At 43.7% G+C, this 12,571-nt stretch overlaps 1 protein-coding gene across 1 annotated transcript in view; it reads left to right on the forward strand.

Annotated features, from left to right (window-relative positions):
* Window positions 1-10,053, forward strand: part of LOC311131162 (apoptosis-stimulating of p53 protein 2-like) — a gene marked incomplete at its 3' end in the record, with an annotated part of 45,008 nt that extends 34,955 nt beyond the window's left edge. The window contains exons 12-18 of the mRNA XM_084164005.1: window positions 887-1,241; window positions 1,516-2,270; window positions 3,884-4,021; window positions 4,595-4,728; window positions 5,243-5,409; window positions 5,635-5,834; window positions 10,012-10,053. Coding sequence (XP_084020131.1) covers window positions 887-1,241; window positions 1,516-2,270; window positions 3,884-4,021; window positions 4,595-4,728; window positions 5,243-5,409; window positions 5,635-5,834; window positions 10,012-10,053 — 1,791 coding nt within the window. The remainder of the gene's footprint in view (window positions 1-886; window positions 1,242-1,515; window positions 2,271-3,883; window positions 4,022-4,594; window positions 4,729-5,242; window positions 5,410-5,634; window positions 5,835-10,011) is intronic.
* Between the last annotated feature and the right edge of the window lie 2,518 nt (window positions 10,054-12,571).

Genomic DNA, 12,571 nt, shown 5'->3' on the forward strand with positions numbered 1-12,571 from the left:
AGTCAATGAAGCAGCTTCAATGTATTTTCAATATACAGGGTTGTATTGTTTTTTGGGTTGGAGGGTGGTAAAACCATTTGTAGGTTTGATTCCCTCATGGCCCACATATTAATACTGGATATACAGTACCAGTCAAAAGTTTGGACACACCTACTCATTCAAGGGTCTTTCTTTATTTTTTACTATTTTCTACATTGTAGAATAATAGTGAAGACATCAAAACTATGAAATCAAGGCAAAGGGTGGCTACTTTGAAGAATCTCAAATATAAAATTACTACATCATTCCATATGTGTTATTTCATAGTTTTGATGTCTTCACTATTAGAAAATAGTAAAAATAAGGAAAAACCCTGGAATGAGTAGGTGTGTCCAAACTTTTGACTGGTACTGTATGTGTGAACTGTCAGTTGTATTGGATAAAACCATCTGTTAATTAGCCTCCCGTGTGTCGCGACCGGGAGACCCATGAGGCGGCGCACAATTGGCCCAGCGTCGTCTTGGTTAGGGGAGGGTTTGGCCGGCCGGGATGTCCTTGTCCCATCGCGCTCTAGCGACTCCTTGTGGCTGACTTCTGTCGCCAGTTGTACAGTGTTTCCTTCGACACATTGGTGCGGCTGGCTTCTGGGTTAAGCGAGCAGTGTGTCAAGAAGCAGTGCGGCTTGGCAGGGTCGTGTTTCGGAGGACGCATGGCTCTCGACCTTCGCCTCTCCCGAGTCCGTACGGGAGTTGCAGCGATGGGACAAGACTGTAACTACCAATTGGGGAGAAAAAGGGGTAATAATAATAAAAAATAACCATCTGTTAATTGACATTTGTTGCAGTGATAATATTATGTATTTAATTTTCATTATACTATGCATGTTACGGTCTTCTTGACTCAATAGGCTGGTGGTAAGGCTCTCGGCAAGGTGCCACCTCCTATTCCTACCAAGCCCCCGACCTTCGGCAAACACCCCTACAGCACAGGCACCTTCCCGGGCAAGGCCAAACCGGCTGCCTCCCTCCATCTGTGTGCACCTCCGCCCATTCCCATCCACAGCCACACCCTGCCTCTGCCCTCAAAGCAGGAGGCTCTTCCAGCGGCTACGGTGCGCCCCTTCACCCCGGATCCTCCAGAGTCCACAGCAGCAGTGCTTGTCCTCCAGAAGCCACAGACTGTGGCGGCCTCCTCCATCTACTCCATGTACACCCAACAGCCCAGGACAGGCGGGGGCACTCTGACACGCACGCAGCCCAGAGGTAAGAGAAGGAGCCATGGCTACTGTAGTGTATGGCTACTCCTATGACTCCTGGATCTTTACTATGTTACTAAACTGAGTAATTTGATAAAATCATTCTGCATTTTCTGTTATTGTTTAGCAAAATACCTTCCTTAAATTTCCCTACTAACAGCCTTACACTCTTTTAAAAGATGGAATGGTGATTGTGTTAGCGTGCTAGGTTGTTTTATTGCTATGAAGCAGCTTCCTTGATCCCATTAGCACGCATTGACCATTCACTCTCTCTCTGATAGTGTATGGAAAGCCAGTCATCCCAGGCAGTGGGGGGCAGCAGTCGCTCCTCCAGGACTCCACCTATCTGGGGGCCGGCGATTTCGAGGTGGACCAGGGGGGTCCCGGCCTGGCACCTCCGGCCCCCGAGAGCCAGGAGACAGAGCGGGCCCCTCGTCCCCTCAGCCCCACCAAGCTCCTCCCCTTCATCTCACACCCCCACCGGCACCCCAGCGACGCCGACCTGGAGGCCCTGCGCCGCCGGCTGCACCATGCCCCGCGGCCCCTCAAGAAGCGCAGCTCCATCACAGAGCCTGAGGGCCCCGCGGGGCCCAACATCCAGAAGCTGCTCTACCAGAAGACCACACTAGCCGCCATGGAGACTGTTGTGGCGTCCCCCTACGAGGGTGAAGGTGGAGGAACATGGAAGGAGGGCGCCAGTGCCGGTGGATCCCCAGACCGCACTGGTACGTCCCAAGTTTTCGACGCCGCCGTGTCCCTTGCTGAGACCGAGGAAGACACACAGGTGCCTCCTCCCCAGCCCCCCCACTCGCCCATCCCAGAGCCCTCTTCCTCCTCCAGCCACACCCTGCCCCCATCGCTGGAGGAAGAGGAGCCGGAGCCCTGCCCCCCGCCCCCCCATCAGCCAGAAGCCTACATGGAGGAGTACCCACCCTACCCGCCCCCTCCATACCCCAGCGCGGGGGAGCAGGACCTGGGGGAGGACAACCTCAGCATGCAGGCTCCAGAGGTCACGGGACAGGTTACTCTGCCACCGGTATGTAGCCACACCCACATTCTATGTCCAAATAGCCCATACTAGCATAATACATAGTATGAGGTCATGTTTTAGCCAAACATACTAAAAGGTGTGCTGGTTTGGATATTGGGTTACACGGATGGTGAGATATTTGGTATTGGGAAACCATTTTGATTGATGTATTGTTTGTGTGACATATACAGTATTATGTATTTATAGTGGCAGATGTAGCAACGCGCATGCCCCGCCCACCTGAGGATCTGTCTTTTTCAGCCATCTGTGTTTGAAGAGTGTAAAATTCACTTGTCCCTAGGGCTGTTGCGGTGACCGTATTACCTCCACACCGGCAGTCATGAGTCATGACCGCAGTAAAATTCCATGTGACTGAGTCATTGTAATCTCCTCTTATACACTCTGGACATACTGTATGTTGGTAGTACCCAACAAGCTAACGACCATCAGGTCGCTAATGGCCTGGTACTCAGTGCTCTATTGTCCCCTAACCCCTCTGACATCAATGCAAATGCGATCGAAAATCACATCAAACACTTATCATCAAAACAGCATCATGCTTTTAAAACTCACCTAACTGTGATGATCAATTTGAAGAAAGACGTTCAACAGCAGGTTGAAACTGAGTGAAAAACATGGTCATTGTGGATGTTGTTTCAAAGCCTAACACAACGAAATGGTCAGTGCTTTCTATGTTTTTTTGTTTTTTTAACATAGGCATTTAAATAATGATTGTGCCATTATACAATACATAGCCTACCACATATTACGCACGGCAGATTTAAGATGTCTTTGGTGCATAATTGGTCTAGCCTATACTCCAAAATTAAACAAATTCTAGTAATGAGTGTGGACTGTATTATTATGCATACTGGATGGACTGGTTACCTTATGCTACGCTCCAAACTTTCTATTCATGAGTCTGGGAGTGAACGTATAGGCCTAGGCGATGCTGTTGGTTCTTTGATTGTTAATTGAGGTTACAGAGTTAACCTACAATTATAGTGAATTTGATTTTGAATAGGGCATTTTTCATATTTTTATAATTATTAGGCTGACACATTAACTTTAGCTACAGAATATATCACCACCGTGCGTTTCCATCTCCTACTCTACTCTCGCTTCTTCATTCCTTTCTCGAGCGTTCAGAGAGAGGGGCTGTCAACAGTTTAATGAAATATGTTTGGTGTGAAAACATGTTGCTATCGATGTTACCGAAAATACACCCAGTGTATTTATGCAAATGAGGCACATATCATTTGATTTTTTAACACACACAAAAAAAATACCTGATACAATAACAAAATGTATTGATTTGAATGCATAAAAAATTGACAAATTGAATACCAGAATTTCCACCAAAGTCCCTGAACTCCATTCATTATTTGTCCGAGCCAGTAAAATGTTGCATGTGCTATAATTCAGTCAATATCATGGATAATACAAATTCTAAAAATTTGGAGTATCTTCATCCATTGTCCAACTGTTGCATTTATTGTAATTCATTTTAAAACCTTTTAGCAATTTCGATGACCATAGCTAGCAGATGTCACTGCATTATATTGTAATTGTGAAACATCTACACCCCTCACTCCTCTCCTCCTACACCCCTCCTGCAGGGCAAGAGGACCAACCTGCGCAAGGTCGGCTCAGAGCGCATCGACCACGGCATGCGGGTCAAGTTCAACCCCCTGGCCCTGCTGCTGGACTCATCTCTGGAGGGCGAGTATGACCTGGTGCAGAGGGTCATCTATGATGTGAGTTTATTTTTATTTTTTATGTGTGGGGCAGTCCCACTCCTTTTAATTGAAGAGATAGTGTTGGGAAGATAAGGGGGGTGGGGAGTCAAAGGGCTGTTGGCCGGATTCGAACTCCGTGATGTGAGTTTTATATCATTAGCCCAGCTAATTTCTGCTGTTTCAATGTTAATACCACAGACTGGATCACCTCAGACGACTCTTCCACACAAACGTCCCATAAGCAAAGGCTTTGCAATGCCGCTGCAAGTAATACTTAAGTAGTACTCTTAAGCAACTAGAAACGCTGGTCTATGTCCGTCAAAACGCTTAGCTTAGAAGTTGCCCTTAGGCACAGTTATAGGATCTGCTAAAACCTACCCAAATCCTAACCTCAACCATGTTGCCCTTAGGCACAGATCTAAGATCAGGTAAACCCTCCCCAAATCCTAACCTCAACCATGTTGCCCTTGGGCACAGATCTAAGATCAGCTAATCCCACCCCAAATCCTAACATCAACCGTAAGGGGTAAAGACAGATAACTGACCTTGTCTAGGAAATGTCTTGAAGCCTATTAACTTTGTGCCTTATAGGTGGATGACCCCAGCCTGCCCAATGATGAGGGCATCACAGCCCTGCACAACGCCGTCTGCGCTGGCCACACCGAGATCGTCAAGTTCCTGGTGCAGTTTGGCGTGAACGCCAACGCTGCCGACAGCGATGGCTGGTGAGCCATTATAACTTTACAGTAGCCAGTGTCGCATTACAGTTGCTGTTGTCCCTTTACAGTATATTTATAGTGGTTGTTGTCCCTTTACAGTATATTTATAGTGGTTGTTGTCCCTTTACAGTATATTTATAGTGGTTGTTGTCACTTTACAGTATATTTATAGTGGTTGTTGTCACTTTACAGTAGCCAAGATCACTTTACAGTGACTTTACAGTAGCTGTTATAAAAGCTGTTGTCACCCCCAGCAACCAGTAGCACGTCACATCCAAGACTGTCTCAATGTGTTCATGTGGCTGATGTTATCCAGTCGCCCACTATTACTGAAGTTATTGTATTTTTATCTCTCCCCTCCTTCACTCCCCTACTCTCCCTCACCCATCCTCTCTTGCTCTCATCTCCTCCAACTCTCCCACCTTGTTCCCTCTCTTCCCTCCTCTCTTCCTCTACCTCCCTCCCTCCCTTTCTTCCATCCCTACCTCACTCTACCTCTCCGTGTCTGTCTCTCTCCCAGGACTCCACTGCACTGTGCGGCCTCCTGTAATAACGTGCAGGTGTGTAAGTTCCTGGTGGAGTCCGGGGCTGCTGTGTTCGCCACCACCTACAGTGACATGCAGACAGCGGCCGACAAGTGCGAGGAGATGGAGGAGGGCTACGCACAGTGCTCCCAGTTCCTCTACGGTGAGACCGCTAGTGTACGCTGACTGGAGACAAAGCTCAAAACAACAAAACAGCCTGTTACTCTTTTTCCATTTTGCAACCGACTCGACCCCTCCGCTTGTTTACAAAATTCAGCTACCCTCACCTACTCCAACTAACATTCGGTCCTCCATAACATGTTTTAGCGGAAATTGAATCTTAACGGCTTGTTCCTGACGAGGTGGGTGGTACTTTGTGTTGATGCAGGTGTACAGGAGAAGATGGGCATCATGAACCGTGGGGTGGTGTACGCCCTGTGGGACTACGAGGCCGAGGACGATGACGAGCTCGCCTTCCAGGAAGGCGACTGCATGACGGTGCTGCGGCGCGAGGACAAGGACGAGATAGAATGGTGGTGGGCCCGCTGCGGAGACCGAGAGGGCTACATTCCAAGGAACCTGCTAGGGGTGAGCAGGAGAGAGGGGAGGAACACTAGCCTGGCCACACATACAGTGCATTCGGAAAGTATTCAGACCCCTTGACTTTTTCCAAATTTTGTTACGTTACAGCCTTATACTAAAATGGATTACTTTTAAAAATCCACATCAATCTACACACAAACCTCATAATCACAAAACGAAAACAGGTTTTTAGAAATGTTTACAAATGTATAAAAAAACTAAATTTAGCTCAGGTGCATCCTGTTTCCATTGATCATCCTTGAGATGTTTTTACAACTTGATTGGAGTCCACCTGTGGTAAATTCAATTAATTGGACATGATTTGGAAAGGCACACATCTGTCTATATAAGGTCCCACAGCTGACAGTGCATGTCAGAGCAAAAACCAAGCCATGAGGTTGAAGGAATTGTCCGTAGAGCTCAGAGACAGGATTGTGTCGAGGCACAGATCTGGGGAAGGGTATCAAACATTTCTGCAGCATTGAAGGTCCCCAAGAACACAGTGGCCTCCATCATTCTTAAATGGAAGAAGTTTGGAACCACCAAGACTCTTCCTAGAGCTGGCCGCACGGCCAAACTGAGCAATCGGGGGAGAAGGGCCTTGGTCAGGGAGGTGACCAAGAACCTGATGGTCACTATGACAGAGATCCAGAGGGACTGGGGAGACTAGTCAGGATCGAGGGAAAGTTGAACGGAGCAAAGTACAGAGAGATCCTTGATGAAAACCTGCTCCAGAGCGCTCAGGACCTCAGACTGGGGCGAAGGTACACCTTCCAACAGGACAACGACCCTAAGCACACAGCCAAGACAACGCAGGAGTGGCTTTGGGACAAGTCTCTGAATGTCATTGAGTGGCCCAGCCAGAGCCCGGACTTGAACCCGATCTAACATCTCTGGAGAGACCTGAAAATAGCTGTGCAGCGACGCTCCCCATCCAACTTGACAGAGCTTGAGAGGATCTGCAGAGAAGAATGGGAGAAACTCCCCAAATACAGGTGTGCCATGCTTGTAGCATCATACCCAAGAAGACTTGAGGCTGTAATCACTGCGAAAGGTGCTTCAACAAAGTACTGAGTAAAGGGTCTGAATACTTATGTAAATGTGATTTCTTTTTTTTTTTATTTATACATTTGCAAACATTTCTAAAAACCTGTTTTTGCTTTGTCATTACGGGGCATTGTGTGTAGATTGATGAGGGGAAAAAACAATTTAATCAATTTTAGAATAATGCTGTAACATAACAAAATGTGGATAAAGTCAAGGGGTCTGAATACTTTCCGAATGACGGAATACTTTCCGAATGCACTGTATGCTCCACCCCTAGTTCCTAAGCCCTAGGCACTCCTGTAGATCTGAAATGATTGGATAGGTGTAAGAAATGTGGCAAAACTCATTGGCAGGGTGAAGAGGGGTCAATTTGGAATTCAGCAGTAGTGTGTGTCTGTGGGCTGCAGCTCCATATTGTATTCAGAGCAGTGGTTTAGTATAGGAAAAGTGGACATATACAGTGAGGGAAAAAAGTATTTGATCCCCTGCTGATTTTGTACGTTTGCCCACTGACAAAGAAATGATCAGTCTATAATTTTAATGGTAGGTTTATTTGAACAGTGAGAGACAGAATAACAACTAAAAAATCCAGAAAAACGCATGTCAAAACTGTTATAAATTGATTTGCATTTTAATGAGGGAAATAAGTATTTGACCCCCTCTCAATCAGAAAGATTTCTGGCTCCCAGGTGTCTTTTATACAGGTAATGAGCTGAGATTAGGAGCACACTCTTAAAGGGAGTGCTCCTAATCTCAGCTTGTTACCTGTATAAAAGACACCTGTCCACAGAAGCAATCAATCAATCAGATTCCAAACTGTCCACCATGGCCAAGACCAAAGAGCTCTCCAAGGATGTCAGGGACAAGATTGTAGACCTACACAAGGCTGGAATGGGCTACAAGACCATTGCCAAGCAGCTTGGTGAGAAGGTGACAACAGTTGGTGCGATTATTCGCAAATGGAAGAAACACAAAATAACTGTCAATCTCCCTCGGCCTGGGGCTCCATGCAAGATCTCACCTCGTGGAGTTGCAATGATCATGAGAACGGTGAGGAATCAGCTCAGAACTACACGGGAGGATCTTGTCAATGATCTCAAGGCAACTGGGACCATAGTCACCAAGAAAACAATTGGTAACACACTACGCCGTGAAGGACTGAAAGGACCGTCTGAAGTTTGCCAATGAACATCTGAATGATTCAGAGGAGAACTGGGTGAAAGTGTTGTGGTCAGATGAGACCAAAATCGAGCTCTTTGGCATCAACTCAACTCGCCGTGTTTGGAGGAGGAGGAATGCTGCTTATGACCCCAAGAACACCATCCCCACCGTCAAACATGGAGGTGGAAACATTATGCTTTGGGGGTGTTTTTCTGCTAAGGGGACAGGACAACTTCACCGCATCAAAGGGACGATGGACGGGGCCATGTACCGTCAAATCTTGGGTGAGAACCTCCTTCCCTCAGCCAGGGCATTGAAAATGGGTCGTGGATGGGTATTCCAGCATGACAATGACCCAAAACACACAGCCAAGGCAACAAAAGAGTGGCTCAAGAAGAAGCACATTAAGGTCCTGGAGTGGCCTAGCCAGTCTCCAGACCTTAATCCCATTGACAATCTGTGGAGGGAGCTAAAGGTTCGAGTTGCCAAACGTCAGCCTCAAAACATTAATGACTTGGAGAAGATCTGCAAAGAGGAGTGGGACAAAATCCCTCCTGAGATGTGTGCAAACCTAGTGGCCAACTACAAGAAACGTCTGACCTCTGTGATTGCCAACAAGGGTTTTGCCACCAAGTACTAAGTCATGTTTTGCAGAGGGGTCAAATACTTATTTCCCTCATTAAAATGCAAATCAATTTATAACATTTTTGACATGCGTTTTTCTGGATTTTTTTGTTGTTATTCTTTCTCTCACTGTTCAAATAAACCTACCATTAAAATTATAGACTGATCATTTCTTTGTCAGTGGGCAAACGTACAAAATCAGCAGGGGATCAAATACTTTTTTCCCTCACTGTACATATCCGGTGGTTTTGACCAGGGGGCATTTCCACAAAACGTCTAAGAGGAGGAATGCTGATCTAGGATCTGTCCATATACTGTAAAACTTCCATTAAACGCCGAGCCTCCAACAAACGCTGGTCTCTTCTAATGGCCGGGCATCGCAAAATAAATGCCAGTCTCTATTAAATGCAGGGTCAAAAAATAGTAATTACCAGTAGGTTATGCATGCACACATTTTGTCGCACTGCTCCAGTGGAATTCCACAGCATCTCTACCAAAGTTGATAATTGTTTTTCAAGCCTCTCTCTCTACCTCGCGCTGGATGATTGATCCCTACCTGCCAAAATGCATTTCTGTCTGTGTAGCCAGCAAAGAAAACTGACCACTGGGGTACAGTTAGAGGTTGGATATTCGACAGACATTCGGCTCTATGGGGCTAGTTAGAGATATATATCCAACGTCAAACTAATTTTACCACGATCCACTTCGCCACTTTGTAGCCTAACATTTGCAGTGCTTTCTAAATGTAAGTGTTTTAATTAACAAACGGGACTGTCTGGGAACTTAATGACAGTAGCTGTTTTTATCAACTTGTAGAGCTAGAAACCGAAATTATAACAGGGTGAGCTCTGCGTTTAAAGCAAATAAACGCCTGGGCGCTTAAAAAAAGTTTACTGGTAATCTTATTCATTATGGCAAATTAAATGTCAAAATCCTACTCTGAGATGTTGTGAATACTGCCACCGGTGCTGGAGGTCAAAGAATATGTTCAGTGAAAAGTATAAAACCACAACTTTCAATCTATATCTGAGGGGGAAAAATTACCCTTGGGGGTCTACTTCTCTGATTAGAAGACTGGTGAAGACCTAACATTTCTTAGTCACGCATGCCTTGTAAAGACCTACCAGCTCCTTGCGTAACCCCCTTGACAAAAACATATCTGCCATTTCACATACGGAGATCCCTCATCTGGCAAGGATTACTGGATTTCTTTAACTAGTGGGGGAAATCCTGTCACTTAAGAATATTATGTAATAATGCTGAATCTAAATTGAGACCATCTAAATGAGAATCTCAGCCCCCTGCTTACCATAGTTATATGATCTTTAAAATTGTATTTTCTTCTTCTTAGCTGTATCTGAGGATCAAGCCACGGCAGAGGAGCTTGGCTTAAATTATATCGGCTCACGTTCCATCCTACTTGCTGAAAACTACTCTGACTTGAAGAAGTTGAAGAACAAGAAGTTACTTTAGAAAGGCGAATGAAGAACATAAAAGTCCAGCACTACATTTCACGCTTCTGGTCTTTTGAATGTCAAAGTCAAGCATTACACTTCAAGCTTTTGGTCTTTTGGACCTGTCTGTGAAGGACCATATCATGCTTAAAGGTTTTCAACCTATGTATTGATAATATACACATGGCCATGCTGTTTCCTTTTCACTGTAGGAATGTATACACCGTGCAACATTTGTAATGGAGACTTCTAAACCGTGTTTTTTGTAGACGTGGGATTTTCTGAGCAAAATCAATTTGTAAGGGTTTGTAACTGTGGCAGTTGGAAATGTAAAGCTTTTTCTACATCATGGCAAGAGGAGAGCTTATATACACACAAGATGCAGTATATAAAAACATTGGTTGTGTATTTGACTATTTTCCATTATCTTACTAGCAGGTTATCACAAACAATCTTGCTGTGGGTACACAGTGCCTTCAGAAAGTATTCATACCCCTTGACTTATTCCACATTTTGTTGTGTTACAGCCTGAATTCAAAATGGATTAAATTCATTTTTTTTTCTCTCACTCATGTACCACAATACCCCATAATGACAAAGTGAAAACATGTTTTTAGAAATGTTTGAAAATGTATTGAAAATGAAATACAGAAATATGTAATTTACATAGGTATTCACACCACTGAGTCAATACATGTTAGAATCACCTTTGGCAGCGATTACAGCTGAGTCTTTCTGGGTAAGTCTAAGAGCTTTGCACACCTGGGTTGTACAATATTTGCACATTTTTCTTTTAAAAATTATTCAAGCACTGTCAAGTTGGTTGATCATTGCTAGACAGCCATTATCAATTCTTGCCATAGAGTTTCAATCCGATTTAAGTCAAAACTGTAACTAGGCCACTCAGGAACATTCAATGCTGTCTTGGTAAGCAACTCCAGTGTATATTTGGCCTGGTATTTTAGGTTATTGTCCTGCTGAAAGGTGAATTTGTCTCCCAGCATCTGTTGGAAAGCAGACTCAACCAGGGTTTCCTCTAGGATTTTGCCTGTGTTTAGCTCTATTCTGTTTATTTTTATCCCCAAAAACTCCCTAGTCTTTGCCGATGACAAGCATACCCATAACATGATGCAGCCACCACCCTGCTTAAAAATATGAAGAGTGGTACTCAGTGACATGTTGGAATTGCCCCAAATCTTACGATTTGTATTCAGAACATAAAGTTAATTTCTTGCCGTTTTAGTTTAGTGCCTTATTGCAAACAGGATGCATTTTCTGGAATATTTGTATTCTGTACAGGCTTCCTTCTTTTCACTCTGTCATTTAGGTTAGTATTGTGAAGTAACTATAATGTTGAACCATCCATTCACTGCTCGACTGAGGGACTGTATTTGTGGGGTACAGAGATGAGGTAGTCATTCAAAAATCATGTTGAACACTACTATTGCACATAGAATGAGTCCATATAACTTATGTGACTTGTTAAGCAAAAAAATATATAAACGTATTTAGGCTTGCCATAACAAAGGGGTTGAATACTTTTTGACCCAAGACATTTCAGCTTTTCATTTATGGGGTATTGTGTGTAAACCAGTGACACAAAATCTCAATTTAATCCATTTTAAATTCAAGCTGTAACACAACAATGTTGAAAAAGTCAAGGTGTATGAACACTTTCTGAAGGCACTGTAGCTCCACATAGATTTGAAGCTCTGTAATGTTGTGGTAGTGTTACTTTCATTTTTCCTATGAATGTTTATTTTTCAATGTTTTTGTAGAACATTTTGTGTGTGTGAGTTCTGTACGTAGCCTTGCATGCTGTGCTATGAAATGCTAATAATGAATGTTGAATGCACAAGCTTCAAGAGCCTCGCTCAACATCACCTCCTAATCCAATGCTTCATATGGACCAGACAGAATATGACCAGCATTTTATGGTTACACGTTATAACTTTCATGATTAAGCATTATAAATGCTTTTTAATCCTTTATTATAAATGCCTAATAATTTCAATGTAAATAATGAAATAGTCATTAATAGTATGTAGGCCCTTTATAAATAGTTATTAATGTTTAGCCTATTCATGAAAGTCATAAAAGTGTAAACATATATTTTATTAATGGAATTGAGTAATTTAAACAAGTGACGTTTCAAAAATTTGCTTTCAGCTAAGCTGCAAAATTCACATTAAATGTGTTCTGTGAACAATCTGTGTTGACCATCCAGCCAAATAAGTTCAGCTCTTAAGTCAATAAAAAGATGCTAAAATATTTGTTGTCTTTTGATGTTTCTATGGGGACAAAAGTGTCCATGAAATAAAGAAGTCACGATAAAACATGTTTAATATTATTTACACAACCTTGATGCAATGCATACACATACTGCAAACTTGCCACTTGTCTCAACTAAGCTAATAATTATATTTAATATATAATCTAAAAGAAAAGCGCTCTGCA

This window comes from Coregonus lavaretus, assembly GCF_964263955.1.
Source record: "Coregonus lavaretus genome assembly, chromosome: 6".
Lineage (NCBI taxonomy): Eukaryota > Metazoa > Chordata > Actinopteri > Salmoniformes > Salmonidae > Coregonus > Coregonus lavaretus.